The sequence below is a fragment of the Ciconia boyciana genome, chromosome 4 (genome assembly GCF_034638445.1).
Source record: "Ciconia boyciana chromosome 4, ASM3463844v1, whole genome shotgun sequence".
Lineage (NCBI taxonomy): Eukaryota > Metazoa > Chordata > Aves > Ciconiiformes > Ciconiidae > Ciconia > Ciconia boyciana.
This window is the reverse complement of record NC_132937.1, coordinates 29,783,290-29,807,453: the sequence shown is the minus strand read 5'-3', so window position 1 is coordinate 29,807,453 and position 24,164 is coordinate 29,783,290. Positions and strand designations below refer to the sequence as shown.

General features: G+C 41.7%; 1 protein-coding gene across 1 annotated transcript; it reads left to right on the top strand.

The window, feature by feature from the left end:
- Window positions 1-1,129: 1,129 nt before the first annotated feature.
- On the top strand, window positions 1,130-23,706 carry DAB2 (DAB adaptor protein 2). The gene is made up of 15 exons (XM_072859885.1): window positions 1,130-1,148; window positions 8,553-8,669; window positions 10,414-10,553; window positions 11,302-11,400; window positions 11,712-11,843; window positions 14,260-14,343; window positions 14,676-14,699; window positions 14,973-15,020; window positions 15,202-15,264; window positions 17,137-17,772; window positions 18,612-18,765; window positions 19,381-19,923; window positions 20,454-20,545; window positions 21,355-21,422; window positions 22,148-23,706. The coding sequence occupies exons 2-14, from the start codon at window positions 8,576-8,578 to the stop codon at window positions 21,415-21,417; spliced, it is 2,172 nt and encodes a 723-aa protein (XP_072715986.1). The 5' UTR covers window positions 1,130-1,148; window positions 8,553-8,575; the 3' UTR covers window positions 21,418-21,422; window positions 22,148-23,706.
- The last annotated feature ends 458 nt before the right edge of the window (window positions 23,707-24,164 follow it).

Genomic DNA, 24,164 nt, shown 5'->3' with positions numbered 1-24,164 from the left:
TACCAATAAGAAAACTTACTGCAGAATAGTAATCTGTGAAACTTGACTAGCTGTTTAGCAGGACAGCTACTGAAGAAGCTGCAGTGGAGCTCTGAAAATTCTGGTTAATCTTTTTTTTACCTCTGAGATAGATCTTTCTGTACCACCTTTTTAGATTTGTGCCTTGTTTAGTTATTCATTGCCTTTCTTGCTGCACATACAAGGGAGAGCTGGGGCTCTTAGTAATGACTAATCTTGAAAGCAAGTGTAGCCCTTGTATTAAGCAGTATGTTTGATACTACCTAACTGAGGATTGAAACTGCTGTAGAAGAACCTGTCTTCATAAGGTGCAAACAGAATTGTCATCAGTCTTCTAATAACACATCACAAACATAACTTGCATCTGTTACAAAAGACAGTATGGGGTGACTCGTGTGACAATAACTGCTACAACAATTTATGTAATGAGAGGCACAGTAGCCAGGGGCTATGTGGAAGGTTCTTCAAATACTGCTGAAATTAATGTTTAAGGATAGGGTTTTGGCTGTTCATGGTATCATCAGGCTGGGTAAGCACCTTCTGGATAAGCAAACTGCAGTACCTTGACACTGTGGTGATGACTATATGGTTTTAAGTTGGGTGAACTCAAAGAATAATATGACAAAATCCTGTTTCTCATGCAGATACATTTGTGAACAGGTAGAGAACACTTACAGTTCAGCATAGGCTATGCAGAAGACATGCAGTCTCTCTCAGTACAGCTTGCACACACCCAAACTGTGAAGAAGGATAACTCTGCCAGCACTGGACAGTTAACAGCACGCAGCTGAAATAACCTATGATAACAGCTTCAGTATGTGTCAAGTTCCTGCTCTGAGGAAGGGGGTGAAAAGCATGGTTATTGGCAAGAGTCCTTTGCTATACTAACTAGCAAGAAGATCAGAAACAGTCCCTCTATGCAGGAGGGAGTTAGGAGTACAGTTGGAAATGAAGTGTTTGAGCTGTTGTCTAGTTCAAATGAGTTTGCATCTGAGTAAACACTAGCTGCCTTGATTAACAACTGCTTTGCTTCCAGGTTGTTTGGTATATCCAGTGAGTCTCAACAAGTAGTCTTGACAGAAGACTGGGTGGTATGCACTGCAGCCACGTGGCCTGGGATTCCTCATCCTGTGAGTAGGCAAGTGATGCTTTCCTGAGCAATAGCTAAACCAGACAACTGAACTCTGGCTCAGGAGCCACTGATTTGTGAGGCCTCGGCACTGGAAACTGGAGAGAGTGGTATAGAGGAGTGGCCCCTTAGCAAGCTGCAAAGCATGCTGTTTTTCTGGAAGACTGATATGAAGAAACTTCTAGTGGATAATCTAAGTATATAATCTAATAAGCCTGTGTTAACAACTGAATAGCTCTCTATCAAGAAAAAGCATACTGGGATATCTATCAATCTCTTTCTAAAAGAAAAATCTGGAGTTCAGATGCTGGTATTGCTGGTACTAAGAGTGAATGGGTTTCTTAATCTGAGAAATGAATTAATAGGTTGGTATGCTGAACATGGAGGTTGGAAAGACTGCTACTAAGACTTGTTGCAAGATGCTGCATTATTCCTGGAACAAGTCATAAGTTGAGATAGACTAGCTAGGTGCCTGGACACTACCTTTGGACACTGAAATTCCTGGCTGAAGAATAACTCTTATCAAACAGACTACAACAGTGCTGGTTCCTTTAGTTTGAGATGCGGTCTTCAGGGAACCAGATAGCACTAGCTCATGAAAAGCATTTCACTTCCTTCCTTTAAAGTAAGCAGAGGGCAATAGTTGCTAATTTATATCTTTCCAAGTTGTTAGTCAGGTACAGCTTGTTTAAACTGGTCATGACTTCTCCTGAGCCCTCTGTTCTAATATTCCTGCAACAGCTGTATTTATTCCCATGACAAGTGGATGAAAAATCCAAACTAGAGCTACTGTGGTAGCTGGGTTGAAGTAACTAATCATCTCATCAGAAATTATGTGTTCAAAAGCATAGTACAATGGTAACAAGTACTGGTCCAATTGCACCACTTGAACTGCATGACCTCTTCAGTTCCAGCTGCTAACTTATTGATGTTCACTTGGCTGTAATTCCAGTGATTCAAGTGTGCAGAAAACACTTTTGGGAACTTAGTTTGAATTTCTATGTACTTGCTAAAAACCAAACGTCTCTGAGGAGACTGGTGCACTGATATGATGAGAACAGACTGTTCTGTTCAGCTGATGAAATAGCAGTTGACAAATTGACTGAAATGGTGAGATGTCTGGGTAGTTTCACAGGCATGATCCTGCACCAGCAATGTTATATGCCAACATCTGTAGCTGATATGACTAATTAGAGTACTAAGGTCTTTATCTACTTTGCAGTTGGTACTGGGTGAAGGGAGCAGCATGAAGGAGGTATTCCCTGATGTGTCCATTAATGATACTTCTATGCCACTAAGCAGATGAATGTTACCCTTCCCTGTTTCTCATTACTGGTTATGTATGATCAAGACAGCCGGACTGTGTGCCATATCCTGCAATATGTAAGTAAAGCTGCAGCTTATTCCGAGAGGGTATTCCTGTTGGCAGAGGGAGCCCTTGGCATAAGGCTGCCTTAATACCTCAGCAAAGTATCGAGCCACCTCTTAGATGAGAGGACAGAACATCAAAACAGGGCTTAAAGCAAGTTGCATGAAAAAAGTTCCCTAAAGTAAAATCCTGTTAATCTGGAAATATTCTGGCCAGCAGGCCAAGTGCCTGGCTTAACTGAGGCCATGATACCAAGTAAATGATCTCTTAGCTACAAATTGTGTTTCTAACTACTTATGGCCTAAACAGGACAGTTAAACAGGCTTTTTGAACTTAGGCTGAAAGCACTGTTCTTGGTTTCCCTGCTATTAAGGAATCACAGGAGAGAGTGGTGGGGGCATCACTAATCTAGACCTTACTGATTGAGGGAACGATAGATAGCTTCACTTGTCAGGCAAGGTAGGTCAACATCCTTTTCAGTTCTCTCTTACATGAGTAACCACAGGTGCTTGGGTTAGACTTAGCAGTACAAGAGCATGTATTTAGTCAACTTTCTGGCAAGTGATGCTGCTCTTGCATTCCAGACATGGCATAAATGGGAGGGGAACAGTTCCCAAGCTGTCTATGAACTCTCTTCCACCACTTGTCTTCAAGCAGGTACTTCTTGTGTATAAGAGTGAACAATACATATCAAGTATAACCTACCTGTAGGTAAGGCTAGTATCTTTCATATATATTAGTTACTGGCTTTGCTAGTTTCTAACAGACTAATTTGATTATTTTCATAGAGGAGACAAACTAATGGTAATGCTTGCATCTGAGCAAGCAGCTGGAATTTTCCATCTAAATCATAGTAATCTTGTGTCGTGTTACAGGAGGTTTATTCAACTTGAACTCTTGGACACTGTCAGATGCTAGAGCAATGGGTGTTCCAGTAATGAAACAAAACAGCTTAAGATGATATTTTGACTCCTGAGCATGAATGACCCTGTTTAAAAGGCAAAAGTCTGAACAGCACATTCATGTTTCTGCTTTATTAATGCATGCCTAGTGCTTCTCAAGGCTACTTGGGGCACTATCATTGCAGCAGGAACTTAAGCAGAAAATGTGATAGTTATGCACACAGGAATTTGTTAGATGCAAATGTAAGTCAGTCATATGGGGGCTCACAGAAACGCACTATTATACTTCTAATGGGAGGTAGAATGCTGCTAGTCAAGATAGTCCATTACTAGTAAATGTATCTGGCTTTACAGCTTTGACTCTTGCTAGTCATTGTATGTATTGCTGTTAGCCTTTAGTCTATTTCTTCAGCCTGCAGAACTGAAGTCTTGAATTCACTCAAGTGGACAGCTTGTCTACCAGAGCCTTCTGAAAACAGCTCTTCTGTCAAGAACTTGATGGCTAGAGATATTTCTAAGGATACATTGTGCAGGTCCTGATACAACCTTCTAACCAGAAGAACCTGACTAACTCTTCAAGAAGGGGGGGACACCAACCTGCCTTGGAAGCATGTTCAGCACTTGAACTATTGCTGTGCTTCCGGTCACTACTTCATCCTAACAGGCTACATTGCACTTGTCAGTAAAAACTTCTCTTGTCCTCTCCTGGCCTCTCAGATTCTAATTTGAGGTTAATATTTACATGCAATAACTCCTTAAGCTGAATCATGTACTTGGAGTATCAAGGGACCAAGGAGCACAGGCTGTGAAAAGGACAGAGTATTAGACTGCTGAGCAGCTGTTTAGTTTATCTGCCTTGCCTCTGACTTTCAGTGTCCCTAACCTCTTCTCAGACAAGCCTTCATCAACATTGAGGCAATTATCTTTGTCTGCTGAGTGGGAAAAAGCCTGTCTGTTGGGTGAGGATTATTGTCCAGTCTTTAAATCCTGTGACAGACTACAGCTATAACGAAGATTCTCAATCCCATGTGCACAGGACAAAAATATAATAATTAAGGGTAGCTACCATGTTGCCACCCCTTGTTCAACTAAGGGGTAACTGTGAAAGTATCTTTTAAGGGAAACTAAACATTGCTCAACAAAATTGTTTGGCATGTGCTTCAATTCTTGATAAGAAACAGGTATTTCAAGGATGACTTGTCACTTCCAACAGCTGTCCTTGTAGGGAGTTCAGAGAAGACACCAAGAGCACAGTATGCCCAAAGTCTTAAGACTGACTTTCCCAGGGTAGATGTGTGGAAATTAAATACAATGCTTGAATGGAGAGTTGCCTGACTTGAGACAGTAGGTAACAGCTTATACTTCAAGGCCTATGCGTTGCAGGCCTGAAATGGCCTTTCCCAAAGGAGTGATCTGTGCTTGCTCTTCAGAGGATAGTCCCTATAGGAAAGGAAGAAGATATTAGTGGTCTCTTAATATGACCTTTCTGGAGTAAATTGAAAAGTGGGTGAGCAAAATGTGGTGCGTATCTACCGATACAGGCAAGAGTTTGGGGCACTTCTCCTAGGGTAGGAACATCCATAAATCTGCAGTCTAAGACTTTTGAAATAGTGCATTTAGCATAGTAGTTAAAATGGGCCATGCAATTGCATAGCAAGTAATTAAGCTGTGGTGATAGCAATGGACTTATTTACATGGAGAAGATTCAAAAGACATTACTTAACAGTCTGCTGACATAGTTGCTGTGGGAATGATCTTGCTCTTCACTATGCCAGTATAACTAAATGCATGACTGTCCTTGCATAAAAGCATATGCATCTCTAACCCTCTCATACTGCTGGCTGGCTCTTTTCAGATAAACTTAGAATTCAAGTGTAATAGAACAGTTCTAGTGTCTTGTTGACTTACTCCTGCAGTCTGAGTAAAGAAATACCAAGGGACTGAGTACTTGGAGTTCTTACTTCAAGCAAGAACTACAAACAGAAGATTTTAACTTCATTTTACTTACTTGCATGTAGAGCACACCAGCACTTTCCATTAAGATAAACGAAACTTAAGTGTTACAAATACCTTGCACTGTAGCACAGCTTTAACGTGGGTCTAAAGCATAGAATACAAGTTTAGTTGTGGCTGAGACTCTCATACCCAAGCAGACTAGACTACTACTAGCTTAAGCTTCATAATGTTGCTCTCCACCTCAGTGAAATTTTAAGGTAAAGCCTGAGCCAACTTTGTGCTAGTCTTGTGGCTTAACTAAGATGTCAAGAAGTAGTTATTTAAAATATGAATGTGTACTAAGGCAGACTTTGTCTATCCTTGCATTCTTACTTTTGCGAATTCTCTTGCTCCAGGGATATGATTCTCAAAGATATTGAATTCTCCAGACATATGATAAATAACTGTCATGTACTGTGAACTCTCACCAGGTGATAGGAGCTGTGCCAGGCCTCAGGTAGGAGAGTATGTCCTGTAAACTGGCCAGAAAGCCCTCACTAACCTTCTCAAATTGCATTGCTAACATTGAGAATGAGCTTCTCCACAGTGAGACAGGGTATTTGCAAGGGTTCAGCCAGACTTGTGTGTATCCCTGCCCATCTTCCTCCATCTTGGGGTTTTGTGCTGTCCAGCTCTATGCAAATAATTGTCTGGCTTCCATAGGATGGAGGCAGATGGCAATAATGGAGGGATGACTAGAGTTTAAAGATGGCAGCTGCCCATCTGGATTTCTACCACTTTACAGTTGCCAAACTGAGGTCTTGCTTGTGCATGTTTGCTCCTTCCTAGGTTATTTGCCTGTTGTTGCCTCTTAACTTTACTTCAGAGTGAGATACTTACTGCGGTTGTATAATACTAGAGCTGGGTGTAGCTCTACCAATTAAATTGGGGAAGTAGGATCACTGACAGGCAGGACTCAGTGCCTTGAGGTTGCTATTTCTTTCCAGCATGGAGCTGGACAGAATGTCCTAAAGCTATGACTCAGGTCCTAGAGAGCATGTCTTGGCTCTGTTCTTCTCCAGGCCTTTTCCTTCTGTTCTCTAAACAGCAACCTTCCAGATGGCGGTGGGTGGTTAACGAATGATTCAACCTTAACTCTGTCTTTCCTCCTTCTCTATTTCTGAAGGACTTGATAAATCTAGGGAGAGGCTCATTACACTGAAGTCTAAAGACTATCTCCACCCAAAACTATACCATCAGGCCAAGCTAGTCTAGTTTTAGAGTAGAATTCAGTTGGCTTCATTTACCTGCTTAATGTCTGGTTTTCAATGGGCACACTCCTTTTAGCACTAGTACAAGTATCCTGCAAAATCCCTGTTGGCTGTAATAGTTTTCCTCCTTGCTCCTTTGTCAGAATGCGCACACAAGCCACTCTTCCAGGGATAGTATTTCCTAAATAACCATGACTTGCTATACCAACTCTTCCTCTAACATCTATTTCTACTTAGAACCACTTGGAATTTTCACAGCAACACCTTTGTTGCCTTGCATCAAATGTTCCCTAGCTGTGGCCAGATAAGTTGCTTACAGAGGAGAACGTGTATAGCTGCCAGAGATCTTTCCCATATGAGCACTTTTGTCTCTGTGCATTTACTTTGAGCAATGCTAAATGCAATCACAAACCATCTGGTAAGCAGCTAGAACTAACTTTGCTTATATTAACAGCTAGTTCCCCAAAGGCCTCCCTCCTGGCTAAAAGGAAATGGAGGCCTTCAGGGTGACATTCTCTCTTAAATCATAGATTAAAGACCTAGGAAATTATGTTCTTCCTGGGTTAAGAATCAGTTAGCACTGATATCCATTACTCTGTTAGTGGCAAGTTTGAGTCAGTCTGTAGTCATTGACTTAGTAACAAATTGAGGGAAGAGGGGAAGACAGGAGTGAGAGCAAAACCCTGAAAGTAACTTCCAAGTAATAGATAAAGCCTTAGCTCTAAGGTGAATGAGGAATAGACTGTTGAGAATTACAAGCTTCTAATGCTAGAGAATATTCAATGCTTCAGCACTTGCATCTGGGTACATATATGTCTCAAATGGTGTGCTGGATAAAAGGGGTGGCTTGGTCTGTGGCTGCTTGCCTGGATATAGGGGAAATTACCAGTAGAGGGTAGCCCAGCTACTTAATCATCTAAACAATCTCTTGGCTTAATTTGTCATCATAAAATTCAAGGGACTAATTGAAGCCACTGCAATACCCCAGACAGAAGATTCATAGAACAGTTTCTGTAGCAGATGTGGATGTCCAGTTCTTTCTGGCTGGGTATAAATGATCTTCAGAACTCCATAAAGGCAATACAAGTCCCTCTATTTGGTAAATGCAAATCAATGCTTCAGCTATGTAGGAACAAAACCTGGTGACTGCAAATTATTTTTTTAATGGATCTTTTACCTCAGAGGCAAAAGGGTCTCATGGCATAGAGTTAAGTCATACTAGTCCATAGTTTCTGTTCACTTGCAGGTTGTTGGGTTTTTTTAAAATAAAAACCAAAGGTTACTTGATTACTGTTAAGACAAGGGTGTGGGGTTCTAGGTTTTGTTTTGGGTTTTTTCCTGCAACAGTCTGTCTGCAGCCTAAGGAATTTATTTGCTTTTACCTGTTGGGTGGTATAACCTCAGACTTCCACTAGTTATAGAAACATGAATAAGAAACATGAATAAGGCTTCTTTGGGGTGTTCTCGTGTCATCTTCATGGGTGTTTGGAACAGATGCTAGCAGATGTTTCTTGCATTCTCTTCTATCCTACTACAGAGATGCAGCTGGAAGTGCTGAAGGAGAATAGAGCAAAATATCTGAGGTTCCATAAGTAGCTTCAAAGGGTAAAATGCTAAAGGTTGACAGATTAAAACAGGGTGATGCAAGTACAGCCTGTGGATGTAGGTCAGCATGATCTACTGAGTAGGTATTACTAAGGTGAGGGTTCATCACCTAGTGGCCATAACTTCATGCTCTCTGTAGCCTGAGATGAACAGATGGTGAGTCAGACTTCCTATATGATCTCTACTAAAACTTTCAGGCATTAGTGGGCTTCAGTGTTCAGCAGAACAAAACTGGACTAACAGGTCTAATAAGAATATTTCTTCTTGAAGGTAAAATATCATGTCTGCTTACTGATTGTTATTTGGATTTTTAAAAACTACAGCAAGCATAGCTGACCATCTCATCATGTCTACTGAAGCTGAAACTACTACTATCAACAGCCAGACTGAGCAACAGGCTCCACCAAAAGCACAACCTTCAAAGAAAGAAAAAAAGAAAGGTAAGAAATGTTTACCTCTTGAATACCTTCTGTAGTCAGTGTCCTTAATATTTTGCACTTGCCTAAAACTAAGATCACTCTCACAGCATAGTTAAAATAACTCCAAGGTTTCAAGCTGACTGGAAGAGTGAGTAAATAAGCTAGTAAAACATATCTAACCAGAAGGTAGGCTTTTAGCTTAAAAGGTTTTTTCCTAGCCTTAAGTTCTGAAGCTCCCAGTTCCAGTTGTTAAATGACTCATTTGCTGAGCCTGACAAGTCACCAAAAGCCCAGAGAAGTGAAAGCCTCCTGAGGAGGTGACCAGACCCAGCACCATCCCAGGTAGCTGTCAGTCTGAAACTGAACTTGCTTCCTCCCCTCCCTCCAGAGAGGGAGTGATGTGCTGGACACAGATACAGATTCTAGTCCAGAGAAGCTAGAAAACTCATTTCATAAGAATTATTGTAGATTAGATAATAGATTTTTGATAGATTAGGTCATGCAAATATAATTACCCCATACAGAAATACATACCTAGGTACACGCTTGGAGTATGTTGAGCATGCAGAGAAGAAAACCAAGCAGTTCTGAGAAGTAGTGGGAACAGCAGAAATACCAAATATAGTTAAAATCCCAAGTGATTACAGGGATGGGGGTACCAGGGCTTATTGTAGAAATAATGGTGCTGATGGGAAGTTCTAGCACAGGAACTAGGAGATCCTTGCATGCCAAGAAGAGATCTGACTACACCAGAACTAAGGGCTGACATCTGAAAGGTTTACTGAACATCCTGTATGGCCATGGAAAGTGCCATTTCTGCTTGGTGTTTTTTGCTTAGCACTTATACTTTGCTGTGGCCTATAAATATTTTAGTCTTTTATGTGGCAAATGATTGTTCTTGAAGTCTCCAAATATTAAGCATTGGGCTCCACTCTTTGAACTGAGGCCAGATTCTGTAAGAACACTGTAACCTTAAAGGAGTAACTAACTTGCAGTGCACACAGTACTGGAAGGACTAGGGGTTGTTAGACAGCTATACTCAAGGGACAGTTTTAATATGTACTTATATGGTGGTGTGGTTTAACCCCAGCTGGCAACTAAGCAGCACAGAGCTGCTTGCTCACTCCCCCCTGGTGGGATGGGGGAGAGAATCAGAAGGGTAAAAGTGAGAAAACTCGTGGGCTGAGATAAAGACAGTTTAATAGGGAAAGCAAAAGCTGTGCATGCAAGCAAAGCAAAACAAGGAATTCATTTGCCACTTCCCATGGGCAGGCAGGTGTTCAGCCATCTCCAGGAAAGCAGGGCTCCATTATGTGCAATGGTTACTTGGGAAGACAAACACCATCACTCCGAATGTTCCCCCCTTCTTCCTTCTTCCCCAGCTTTATATGCTGAGCATGATGCCATATGGTATGGAATATCCCTTTGGTCAGGTGGGGTCAGCTGTCCCAGCTGTGCCCCCTCACAGCTTCTTGTGCACCCCCAGCCTCCTCGCTGGTGGGGTGGGGGGAGGAGCAGAAAAGGCCTTGACTGTGTGTAAGCACTGCTCAGCAATAATGAAAACATCCCTGTATTATCAACACTGTTTCCAGCACAAATCCAAAACATAGCCCCATGCTAGCTACTGTGAAAAAAATTAACTCTATCCCAGCCAAAACCAGCACATATGGTATATTTTTAAAAAAAAAGATCTCAAAGCCACAACATAGACATTTCTCTCTTTTAAAAAAAAAAAAACACACCACAATCTTTTCTCTGTCTACAGGGCCAGAAAAGACAGATGAATCTCTCTTGGTCAGATTCAAAGGTGATGGTGTAAGATACAAAGCTAAACTCATTGGCATTGATGATGTCCCAGAGGCAAGAGGTGACAAAATGAGTCAGGATTCAATGATGAAGCTGAAGGTAAAAGCTTGAGCTGGCATGTAAGGAACATCTTCTGGCTAGCCTTTAGAAAGCTGATCAAATGGTCACTTCAGCACAACTTCAAATACAGCATAATGGTAACATAATCATAACAGCACCATCCTTCTGAATCGTAACAGCACCATACTTCTAAAGCTGTAACCCCTTGCTCAAAAGACAGTGTTCCTCTAATAGCTTGGGAATGCTCCTTTGGGTCTCTTGTAGGCATTCAGTATGGATGCTAATAGTATAAACTTGATCACAAATAGTGAGCTTGGGTTTTGGATGGGGAGGGGGGAACTCTGTGCAATTTAACATAAGAACTCAAAGCACAAGTTAGCATCCTGTGGCAATAGTGACACCAAGAGATATAGATAAGCCAAAGAATAAATGAGACCTGGCAGCAACAAAGATGATTGCTTCCGGAATGCAGAACACTCACATAGCTTCAATCAGGCTAGGAAAGCTGGTAAAGATCCTGCTACTGCAGCAGTTCTGTGAACTAAGATAAGAAGTTGTAAAGCTCAAACATTTACAGAGGAAACACAATCTAGTTCTGAGGTATCACTTCTAACCTAGTCAGGCATATGTTGCAAGAAGAATGCTGCTCTAATTGTACAGTTGCATAGGAATAACTAGATTAGCACTAGTACAGTCACAGCCATGGGCTCATGAGGAATGTCAGTAAACAAGTTAGAGCTCAATCTAACAGAAGTCTCATCAATACTTTGATATTCATCATCTTCAGGGAATGGCAGTGGCAGCCCGCTCCCAAGGTCAACACAAACAGAAGATCTGGGTGAACATCTCCCTCTCTGGTATCAAGATAATAGATGAGAAAACTGGGGTAAGATACGACTTATTCTCTTAATGTGATTCTTAAAGCAAGTGAGGCACTTGAAAGTTAGACCCATCTGAACCAGATTCCTTAGTGGCATTGTGCCCCCCTTCCACATATAAAAATTGGCTTGTGAAATGGGTTGTAATACTGAAGCCTCCTGCCAGAAAGATAGCTACATACTGTTGTGGTTGGTCAAAGGCTGACAAATCCGAGTCTTGAACTGAAGACTTCTAACAGTCTCAAACATTCAAACTACAGAGAACAGCAGCTATTATGTCTCCAGCAACTTAAACCAGTAGGTTTTTTTATAATTCTAGGTCATAGAGCATGAGCATCCAGTAAACAAGATCTCTTTTATTGCTCGGGATGTAACAGACAATCGTGCCTTTGGCTATATTTGTGGAGGAGAAGGCCAGCACCAATTTTTTGCCATAAAAACAGCACAACAGGTATGGATCAGACACCTTTTCCACTTGCTATGAGTAATGCTATTATGTAAACACTTAATATGTGATAAGGGTGTAGTGTTTTGCTGGTAGCCCTATTGAGGTATAGGGGAATACCAGCACAGATGGATAGGCCCTTCTCCTAGAGGCAGTAGGAATTGACTGTATCACCAGTGGCTTTTATCTTGTTCAGCTGCTCTGTAGTCCAGAATAAAAACACTCAAGTAGCCTTACTTACCATGATTAACCTTGCTTAACATGTCCATGCACCATGGAAGTCATTAGCGAGATGAATAGAGACATTATTATGGGGTTTCCTGTACAGTGGCCTGTTACTGTCAGTGAGAATGCTAATTCTTGAGTCAAATAGCCAGAGCTTCACTCAGCATTAACAGGAATCACAGAATCGTACAGGTTGGAAAAGACCTTTAAGATCATCGAGTCCAACCGTAAACCTAACACTACCAAGACCACCACTACACCCTGTCCCTAAGCACCTCATCCAAACGTCTTTTAAATACCTCCAGGGATGGTGACTTAACCACTTCCCTGGGCAGCCTGTTCCAATGCTTGACAACCCTTTCAGTGAAGTAAAATTTCCTAATATCCAGTCTAAACCTCCCCTGGTGCAACTTGAGGCCATTTCCTCTTGTCCTATCACTTCTTACCTGGGAGAAGAGACCGACCCCCACCTCTCTACAACCTCCTTTCAGGTAGTTGTAGAGAGCCATAAGGTCTCCCCTCAGCCTCCTTTTCTCCAGGCTAAACAACCCCAGTTCCCTAATGTTAGAACTCCACTAGTGTAGTTCTCATGATGCTTTGTCTTGTGCAGCAGTGAAAACAGACTTATTCAATTGCAATAGTGTTTCTGGGGCCAGTGAATGGCAGGTCTGGTCCTCCTAGAGTTAATTCTGGGAGGAACTCTGATCCTTCTGTGACAGGGTTTTCCCCTTGCAGAAATCCTGTACACAGGGTTTGCCTCTCTGAAGAGAATCTGTACATAAGCAGTATTGGAAACAAGCTACTTAGAATTACTGCTGAGTATTATGCGGCTTCCTAAATGACCTGAACTTAAGTTAGATATTTATCGCTTACTAGCTTGGCATTATAATATCTTTATAGTAGCCGCTATAATGACTTGATGAGCCAAGACTTCAAAGCTAGTAATTTCTTCATACACAACCCTGCCTGCCCTCCTGGAGAGCCTGTTGGCAGCTTCAGACCCACTACCCAGGTGAGACTGAGGGGCTCCCTGTTGGAGCATGTTACTACTTTAACAGCTGTGACACCGTAAGCTAGTTTTATTAGTTTATCAGAGTCCTGTGTTGTATTGGCTTCACTGGAATTGTAGATTAAGTACAAAAGCCTTCTGTGTGTGCTGTGGAGTGGAGTCTGTTCTCTCAGAGCTTTTCACCATGGGATGCTGCTTGCCAGCCTATAAGCTTAGCCAAGCTCTAGACAGCTCTTGACTTGCTGCTAGTTGTTTTTAACACAAACTTGTCTAGCTGAGAAGTAAGGGCTTCTGTAGCTCTAGACTGCTGCAGCTGTATTGTTTGTCAAAGCTGATAACTCTTGAAATGGCTGTTCCTGCAGTTGCATGTCTAAAACTCTTGATTAGGAGAGGATGATGCTCAGATGTAAACAGTGAGATCTGTTCAACACATTCATTGCTTGAGCCAAAGGTAGTGGCTGAACAGGGGGACTTGTCCTACTCTAGACACTGACACAGCTGCTATATGCCTCAAGCAAAAGTTCCAAATCAGTATAGCTGAACCTGCCACCATCTCAGCAACCACTCAAAACATTCTTGTTAATGGGTGTGCAGGGAATGCAGTGCCTTTCTAATTCACACTAAATTTTCATCCTGATATAGGTACCACTTAAAGCTGGTGTCTGCTCTACACATTTGAGGTGATGATAATCTTACTGTATGCTTGCCTCACTGATTTACTATTTGCATCCTGTTTAAAATAAAGGTAGTATTAGCTATAGAAACTTTCTCCAGGTTCAGTGTTGGAGTTGGTAGAAAACAGATGGATGCAAAATGTTTTCCTCTCATGAGACTACCAGAGAGCTTGGATAAACTTTGCACTTTGGAGGAAATGTGATTAGGACTTGCCATGCATTTATGAAATCTTCTGCTACAAGCTTTTTGTGCTAAGCCTGCTACGTTTTTGCTAAATACAGCCACTTTCCCTGTACAGTTAACAACAGTTCTAAGCAGGTTGTGCCCCATTACCCCCAGATTCTGCATAAGCTCTCTTGTCTGGAGACTAGACAGTCATTTAAACTCTTGCTTTTCCTGTTATCTCAACCTTACTGTTGCACCATTTAGGAAAGATTGGCTTGCTGCTCCCTGAACTTCTACTGAAGCAAGCTGTGAAGTAGTACATAGCCTAAAATCTACATTCTTTTTCAGGCTGAGCCTCTAGTTGTTGATCTTAAGGACCTCTTCCAGCTAATATATAATATGAAGAAGAAGGAAGAGGAAGACAAGAAAAAGGTGAGTAGAATTATAGAAACTGCTATAGATAACTATTATTATATATAGTTATATATATATATAGTATATATATATAACTATAAATAGATAACTATTATTAGTCTACAGCAGTTTGTCTACAGCATTAATAAAGCTTGCTTCAGCTTTGGCTTGGCTTCTGGGCTCTAGTAAGACTTGACACTGAGGTCTGTCTAAATCTGGGATCACTTGAAGTTATTGGTTGGTAGTTGTACCAATAGCTTGATTATGTCCTAGATCTGATAAGCTCTCCAAAGCAAGAGGCTTTGGATATTCTATGTGATGTCTAGGTACTAAAAGCCTTCTCTTTAGAGAGTGAAGAAGCAAGTAAGACTGAGGTAAGCCACTCCAACTCAGCCTCACTTGATTAGGTATGCTGCTGCAACACAACTAGCTTTGACTTTCTTTACACTGCCTGCATTATGGAGGCAATGTCAGATGCCCAATTACATTGAAATGGGAGTAAAAGGGGCCTACAGAACTAATACTGAGTAGTGATCTCCCTCATACTTCCTCTTTCCATGACTTGCTCTTTGAAGCCTGCAAGTCCCTTGCTTAAGGCAAGTTTTGATATTCCAATTATTGCTGACGCTGTTATCCATCTATTACAGAATGGTAGCGAAGCACTACCTGCTGATCAAGCTGACAAAATGAAAGTGGTATGTTAAATTTTAGAACTTTATGCTGATGCCGTTAGGGAGTTCATAACTGACTGTCTCCGCATTGTGTGGGAAATGCAGTATATATAGATGTGTTTACAGTAGATCTGCATAATGCTTGATTCTTGCTCTTGCAAGAACTGTAACACATACTGATTCTTTCATTATTTCTGGCTTCAAGGGAGTTGACCAGATGGACTTATTTGGGGATATGTCAACACCTCCTGATATGAGCAGTCCCACAGTAAGTAGAATCTAGCTTAGTTGTCTTGGTTCTTGCTTTGAGAGCAAACTTAGTCCTAGTAATAAGATCTGGTTTTACTTTGTTAGTTCTGGTTTCACTGAGACATCTGTCTAGCTATGATCAGTGTACTAGTGTCTTAGAGCTCTAGTAGTATGCACTTACTAACTACAGTAGCTTATGTCATTCTTGTCCAGCAGAGTTCACTTGAGACTGCATGACAGAAATAATCCTGTATTGTTAGTCATAGAATCATAGAATGGTTTGGGTTGGAAGGGACCTTAAAGATCATCTAGTTCCAACCCCCCTACCATGGGCAGGGACACCTTCCACTAGATCAGGTTGCTCAAAGCCCCATCCAACCTGGCCTTGAACACTTCCAGGGAGGGGGCATCTGCAACTTCTCTGGGCAACCTGTTCCAGTGTCTCACCACCCTCCCAGTAAAGAATTTCTTCCTAATACCTAATCTAAATCTACCCTCTTTCAGTTTAAAGCTATTACCCCTTGTTCCATCACTACATGCCCTGATAGAGTCCCTCCCGAGCTTTCCTGTAGGCCCCCTTTAAGTACTGGAAGGCCACAATAAGATCTCCCCAGAGCCTTCCCCAGGCTGAACAACTCCAACTCTCTCAGCCTATCCTCATAGGAGAGGTGCTCCAACCCTCTGATCATCTTCGTGGCCCTCCTCTAGACCCCCTCAAGAATGTTGATGTTGTTCTTATGCTGGGGGGGCCCAGAGCTGGATGCAGTACTCCAGGTGGGGTCTCACAAAAGCTGAGTAGAGGAGGAGAATCACCTCCCTTGACCTGCTGGCCACGCTTCTTTTGATGCAGCCCAGGATGCAATTGGCTTTCTGGGCTGTGAGTGCACATTGCTGGCTCATATTAAGTTTTCCATCCACCATTACCCCCAGGTGCTTATCCATACGGCTGCTCTCAATCCGCTCATTGCCCAGCCTGTATCCATGTTTGGGATTGCCCTGATCCAGGTACAGGTCCTTGTACTTGGCCTTGCTGAACTTCGAGGTTTGCGTGGGCCCATGTCTCTAGTCAGATGTCTTAGAAATATGTACTAGCAGTATGTGCCTCTGCTGCTATGAAAGCTATTACAGAAACTCTGCTAAAGACCTTTAAAGCTGATGCTCCTTTTAAGCACAAGTGAATCCTTGAGTAAGTCCGTCAGAGTGGACTCCTGGCCATTCTAGATGAGTAGCCTTAGCTCAAGATGTGGCCTAACTCCACAAAAGTGTGCATAAACCTTGTCATAGCTCAGTATGACCCCCAAAATCCTACAGGTTTATTCTGGCACTGTAAGCTGCCATCAGCCATGATACAATTGGTGCTGTCAATCCAGCTAGTAACCAAGTCTTACCCTTCTACTGCCTGCTTGGTGGAAAGATGGCATGTTAACATCTTCCACTGGCAAATAGTGCTCTAATCCTACTCTGAAGCTGAGACTGCAACTTGAAGTCATACTAAGGCAGTATGATTTCACAACTTGTCAAAACAAAGGACTAGAACTCAAACAGGGGTTCTCAAGTGAAAGTCTAGGTACAATTAGTGCTTAATGACTTTACAGTCTCTAGGCTGTAGAACAAGCATCTGATATTTAACTAAGGGGTCTTAAAACAGGTGCCTTTAACATTAGGTTTCTGACACTAAGTAGCTGTGACTTGACCACGGCTTGTGGTGCTTGCCTTAATGGCTTATAAGATGAAGCTTTAGTGTAACTTCACTGTGACATTGAATACTTATTAGTATGATGTGTTGGATACCAGGATCTCTCCTTTTTGCAGCTATTTTCCTTGAGCTTGTGTACTATGCAGCAAGTAATACATAAAGCTAACTTTAATTTTTTTCTTTCTGAACAAATAGGAAACTAAAGAGATTCTGTTAGTGGATCTAAATTCTGAAATTGAGACCAAACAGACTTTTGTAAAAGAGGATCTCTTCTTGAATGGCATCACAACCTCTCTTCCACAACCAAAGCCACAGTCACCCTTCTTGCCTGAGAGTTCTTTCTCTAGCAATCTCAGCTTCTTTCCCACACCTAATCCAGACCCTTTCAGTGATGATCCTTTTGCACAGCCAGACCAATCTGCACTGCCTTTATTTGATTCTCTAAAATCTGCTGATCGGAAGAAGGAAAGTCTGAGTACCTTGACACCAGTGGGTAATGGTGCTTCAAATGGTGATATTGACTACTTTGGTAAACAGTTTGACCAGATTTCTAATAGAACTGGCAAACAAGAAGCACTAACAAACCAGTGGCTGTTTGAGAGTAAGTTGCCTGCAGCAAGAACTCCAAATGGGATACCAGAGAGAGAACAGAATGGCTTTCTTAAAGCCCCATCAAACCTGTTTGTGGAAGGCCCTTCCAAGGGAGTATCTCTGCAGAATGGAGTAAAGCTGGATTCTGAAAGCAATATCCAGCTCATGTCGCATGAGTCTATAACAATTAGCCCACCACCACAAAGTACCAAGCCAGGAAGAGGAAGGAGGTCTGTCAAGGTGAACAACGTTCAAGTAATTAACGGTGATATGTATGCTGTTACTTAAAGAAGCTGGGTGAAGGAAGCTTTTCTTTCTTCATACTGTGTAACTGGCTAAACAGCTTCACAGCACATCTACTCTTTCACCTGCCATGCTTACTCTAACCTCTCTGCAGCCGTGGTATATTCTAACATTAATGAATGCTTCATAGTAGCTATGATCACTAAATTATATACTTTCTTCCTTAATGCTGCCATACTTCTGTAAAGGTCTGGTAAGTATATTGTTATGTATATGTTGACACTTGATATCATGTCAGAACCTGTTACGATAGCTGTATGCACATCAGCCTGTGGTTTCATAACAATGAGGTACTAGTACTAGCTTAGAGAAACCTGTGTAGTTTCTCAGTACCTGCCTACTGAAGGTAATCTCAATGACTTGCCTGATTAGACCCAGGGTGGCTCTGGGTCAGCTGCATTTGTCTTGCACTCAAATGATGCAAAATTTTGTTGCTGACCTTGCCACAACTGCAGAGGTCACTGCAGACTGAGCAGGAATGCTTAGAGGGGTGGTGGGCAGAGGAAAGCTCATTATGATAGCAAATAATTCAGTCACTTTAAGTCTTATTCTGCTGTTGACTTGTAACTACTGTATATTATACCTACTTAATGCCATGCATCTCAGTAGGCATGAACAAAATGGTGAAGTTTGAAACTCTTATATTTGGTCTCTGAAGGATACATCAAAGCTCCCTGCTCTGCTCTAGGTGAAATCTTGTAGCTTTGGACTAGGGAGTCTTGATCATGCTAGCATGTGTTCTGCCATGCCATCTCACAAAGCTTTTTTCTTTCTAGACTGCATCAAATGACTTATTTAGCTCAGACTTGTTTGTGCCAACTACAGAGAGCCTCAGCTTGACCTCAGTGGCACAGACAGGACCTGTGCCAACTAATCCACTGGACCTCTTCAAAACAAGTCCTACCACAGCACCTCCATTGGCTGATCTAGGTTAGTTCACAAAGTGAAGGTCTTGCTCCATCCTTACTTGCTCCAGCAGTAAGATATCTGCTAACACCAAAACAGGGGTTCTAGTTTTCCTTTATTTCATGTGTAGTGTCATGCCCTTTAACCCATGTACTGTCTGCCCTCAACTATTAAGTTCTGTGAATAGAGGCCTAAACTCTGCATCATTAACTGGAACAATGTGTTTTGCTTAAACTTTGACAGCACATTGCTGTTCCAAGTACACAAGGTTCAAGTGAGCCAAGCACAACGTGGGAGGCTAGGGTTAACACTGCTGCAGAGTCTTAGTAATCATTTACACAGAAGTAGCTATATGGAAAATGCATCTATCACTTCTGTGCTAGGACTAAGTATGTTCCTCCTTCTGTTATATCAACCTCAATTTAGTTCTTCCAGGACTGAAATGGAGCAAAGTAAAAAAGAAGAAAGTTAAACCCCTTCTCCCCTCCCCCCAAATGACTTGATTTTTAAGTGTAAATCAACAGACTTTTGCAAAGTGCACATGAAAAATGTTTTGCTGGTACCCTCAATGGAATTGATATGCTCCTGCTTGAGGTCTTCAGATCACTGAAGTGCTATGTAACAACAATCTCTCCCCAGGTGGCTTGCCAGTAACTTCATCACCATGGAGTGCACAGACATCTGCCTTCACTCAGGCTGCATCAGTCTTTCCTGGGTCTGTGATGCCTGCTCAGCCTACAGGATTTACTCAACCACTTGCCTTTGGTACTCAAGCAGTGCCAAGCTGGAACCAGCCTGCATCCTTTGGTCCAGCAGTCCCTCAGTCCTCTAGTCTCTGGGCACAGGCAGCACAAGTTCCATCTAGTTCGTGGGCACAGCCAGGTGCTGTAAATCCAGCAGGTGCTGTAAATCCCTTCCAGAGTAGTGTGTTCCCATCTTCAACACTACCTGCTCAGACGCCATCTGTACTGCCCTCCATGTCAACAACAACTAGCCCACCTCAGCCACCACCTAGAACTGCACCTCAGAAGGAGCCATCCAAGAAAGAGAGTGATGCTTTTATTGCTCTGGATCCACTTGGTGATAGAGAGATGAAGGATGTCAAAGAAATGTTCAAAGACTTCCAGCTGACAAAGCCACCTGCAGTGCCAGCAAGGAGAGGAGAGCAGCAAAGCCTTTCAGGTGCTTCTGGATCTTTCAGCGATTATTTTAGCAGTAAAGTAGGCATTCCTCAAGATAGTACAGATCATGATGACATGGAAGCTAGCAAGCTATCTGCCAAAATGACTGGTAAAATCTTTTTTTTTTTTTTCCTGCTTGGATGGCTGCTCAGGGATTGGGATGGCTGATCACTAGTCTTTTCTGATAGAACTAAAAATTTGATTTAATGGTTACTGAAACAGAGGGTTGAAGGACTATCTCCCCTAATAATGTTACAGAATTGATCAATGTCAGTAGCCAAACACTGACACCTAGTGTTGGCTTGACTTGACTAGAATGAGGTAAACTAGGTCCGTACAATGTTAAAAGTCCCATCTAGCTTAAGTGTAGTGAGGGACAAGCAGGAGATAGAATTGTGAGGTCACTCAAAGCAACTGAGGTGTGCATTTTTTGTGTATCTAATTAGATGAGCTTTGGTGCTGCTATGCAGGCAGAGCTGAGTACTTGTTAAAGCTGTTAAGTGATTATAGCAGTATGTCTCTCTTCCTTAGAACCACCAAAGCCTGTTCCCCGACAAAGTGGGCTGCCAGCTGATGGCCTGTTTGAAAGTCAAGCTAAACCAGACCTTTTCACTGCCTCATCTGTAAGTAATTAATTAAAAAAAAACCAAACAAACCTTTTTCTCTAACCTTTCTTTCTCCTTAACAACAGGGGTGCCTGTGTTTGAGCACTGGCTTAGTTCTGGCTTTAGACGCCGTGGAATGAAACTTCTTGCATGTCTGAGGCTAATATTTAATCTAACAGAGGGCATTTGTTGCAAGAAGGCTAACAAAGTATGATTCCATTTGGCTTGGGCCCAAACTGGTTCCCCAAGCTGCAAGCCCTAGCAGGCAGTTCTTCAGAAGTGGGAACTTCTACAAAAGACTGTAAAATAATGTTGCTGCAGAAGTCTTCCACTTCAGTTATACTTACCTCTCTGTGGAGTAGACTGAGCAGTGTGGACTATGCAGCTCTCCTGCTGAACAAATGGGAAGCTCCCATGTTCAGTAGCCCTGGGGGGAGGAAGGGGCTTAACCACATCACTCCATTTAGAACACAGCACTTTAAGCCTTTGGTGGAAACTCTGGATCAATTCGAGAATGCTGACTTAAGACATCTAGCATTTGGCTAAAACAGACCTCATTGTGACTGCACTGGCTCAGCTCCAAATGAGTGTTCATTAAGCACACATGGCTTTTCTGAAAGATGCCTTGCCTCAGACTAGGATAACTGCTAACATGGATTTAGAGCCCTTTTCTCTTGTTAAAGCAGTACAGTTAATGCATATTTAGTAGGGTGTCTGCAGTATTCTGTCTAGAAGATGTTTGGAACAGGAGCTAGTTGAAACAGCCATGCAGAGTAAATCTCATGAAACCTGGAAATCCACTAACAGCATATGATCTCTCTCCTTAGAAGGAATCTCAGAAACTACCTTCTGGTCCTTTTGGTGATCCTTTTGGCAACCCATTTGCATAGATCAGGTAAGTCTTCCACTAATAAGACAACCTACTTCATTCTCTGAAATTGATTCAGAAAACCTTTGGTAAAGAGCTGGCTAGAAACTACACTAGCTTAACTCTAGTGCTTCTCTGAAGTATGGCAAACAGTCCCTAAAAGAACACTTCTGCTAGAGTACCTCTACTCAGATTTGTATATAGCTGTATTCTGACTAAGCCTTAGCTGGCTTCACTTTCTTAGAATTAAAGATTTTTATTCTTCTATAGACTTAAGTCTCAAGGCTGCAGCAGATCTAGATTTCCTTTCCTTGAGGAAAGTCAATGAGTAAATATGTGCTGCAAAACTCAGAGGGGCTGACTAAATTCCTTCAGATATCTCTTCTAAAGAGTGTTAGCACACAGTGCCCCATACAGCTTTCTGAGGTTTAATCCTCTGAATAATTGTGAGTTTGTACTCTAGGTGAATTGGAATAAAAACAGAGTAAGGGCTGTTATGAGAGCTCTTGTCACTAGAAACTAATGTAACTCAAACTGTCATACCATTGACTAGAGAACATGAACTGTCAAACTAGCAGATCTATTCTTCTGCCACACCTCTAAGTCTTTCCCTGAAATACTGTCTGGCTTTAATAGAAGACAAGTGTTGCTATTTATTGCTTTAGTTTAGTTCTCAGTGGCTCTAAGCTAGTTTAAGCAATGAAACTATAACTTATAGCCATCCTAACCCTAAGTCCTTTTCATTATGCTAGGCATAACCAGAAAAGGACAAATGGAATAACTGGACCTCTTCTCAACATGATTTTTCTACTTGTGTCACTTTGCTGTCTGCCACTCTTGCTGCCGTTCCATGATGTCTGTAATCTAAATCATGTCCAGATGGATTGAAACATGAACCCTCAAAGAACATACTGTGAAGATGATAATTCAGGGCAAAGCACATGGAGAGTTGTACTCACGCTGGAGACCCATATTCAAATTGGTGGATGTTAACTTTACTTTAGTTCTTTGCAATCTTCCACAAAAGAGCTTAGCAATACTTAGTCATGCGTCTTGTAAACATGGTCACCACAATTCCTCTTTCTGTAGCACTTACTGTCCTAAAATATAGGAACTTAATGTACCTAGGGAAGAAGTGTTGCCTTCACAAAGGGACTTGAATTAGTAGTTAAAACTCCACATCTTAAACAACTAGGTCAGTTGCCTGTTATCACAACAGCAGCCAGTTGTAAAGTTAAGTGGACACTACTCAGTTCTAGTTGGTGACTGGACATATGACTTGGTCTCTGAGCCATGAAGATGTAAACTGTATGGTAGGGGAAAAAATTTCCAATACTTGTCTATTTAACTAATGGTAAAAGTAGCATTCTGCCATAAATGTGTAACAAAGGGACTAACTGTGGGGTCTGTAACAGAACTGCTGGGGTCCTGAGTACTAGAGGCCTACACTGTAGGGTCAGATAAGCTGAAACACTTCTTGCAGAACATTGAGGTAGTCATGGACACTAACTGTTGTCTTGGTGCTAATATGACTTTTTTCAGGGAGGGAAATCTACTAGGATTACTTTTTTCTAAGGTGGTTTGGCAGACAAATGGAACAAGCAGATATGCTTCTTGCATATATCTCCATGAACATCCCTGATATTGCTCAGTTTGAGTTGTCACATGGTGTAGTGTGGCATGTTTCCAGTATGTTAGATGACAAAGACAATCATGGCTTTACTTCATGCCTAGACTCCTTGTGAACAGATGTACCCCCTCTGTGCCATTAATGTGAGGTAGTTATCCATCTCTTGAAAACAGTGCCTTTTCTAAAGAACCTCTTTACTAACAGATCTCTAAATCAGTTGGTTATAACTGACTGTAACAACTACATTTTTAGCCAGTGGTGATGGCTGATGTGTCAGAGGTTTTTTCTGTTAATGCTAAGTATAAACTTGAAATAGTATTGTTAAATCAAATGCCTAAGCAGTTGCTGAACTGGAGAGCTAAGAAAGTCAACTTGAAGACAGCCTTAGTACCAAATTCAGCCAGTCATGCAATATAAACTTCTCTTGCACTTTCTGTAATACAAATAAAAGCTATGAATTTAAGTATTTGTCTCAAACTGGAAATGTAGAAACTTACGGATGTTACACTGTATATAACAGTGTAGTATCTCAAGTGATGTTACCTAATGACACTAAAAAGAAGCAACACTTCATAGCAAACTAACATCAGTGTGGCTGTTGATTCTGTCCTCCATAACTCAATCTTATGGTCTAGTTGACACTAGGAGTTCAGAGCCTTCTAAAATTTTTCTGTATCATAGGTTCTTACCATAGCTGTCTGATAGCAGAGTCTTAAGTCTTTCTGTAGCTTCTTGCATCAGGCCTGTTCAACATGAGCTGCCCCACAGCAAAATACAAAATCTCCAGCTGCCTTAAAATGTCACTAGAGGCTCATTCCATTAGCTGCTCAGCCTGAGTTTGCTACTACTAAAGATGCTTTCTTGCTCCCTTCTGCAGGACCATGGAAGTTGGGTACTTAAATTACATTGCATTCAGAAGTTTCATTCATTTGACTTGGCTATTCCAACTCTGCAAGAGGTCTAAACTGATGCTGGGAAAACTAAATTAGAATGGGGAAAACATTTAACTTGTATGCAAACCAAATTTTACAATTCCATTAATGCAGATGGCTAACAAGAATAAATTGATTGGAAAGTTACTCTTCTTTTTTTTTTTTAGACTAGCTTTTAGTACTGGAGACAGACCTGTAACTGTCAGC

Bases quoted from the DNA above. Each gene is read 5' to 3' on its own strand.
- DAB2 (XM_072859885.1), top strand. From the start codon at position 8,576: ATGTCTACTGAAGCTGAAACTACTACTATCAACAGCCAGACTGAGCAA. The intron at 10,554-11,301 runs GTAAAAGCTTGA...CATCATCTTCAG, and splicing joins ATTCAATGATGAAGCTGAAG to GGAATGGCAGTGGCAGCCCG. The intron at 15,265-17,136 runs GTAAGTAGAATC...CTGAACAAATAG, and splicing joins CTGATATGAGCAGTCCCACA to GAAACTAAAGAGATTCTGTT.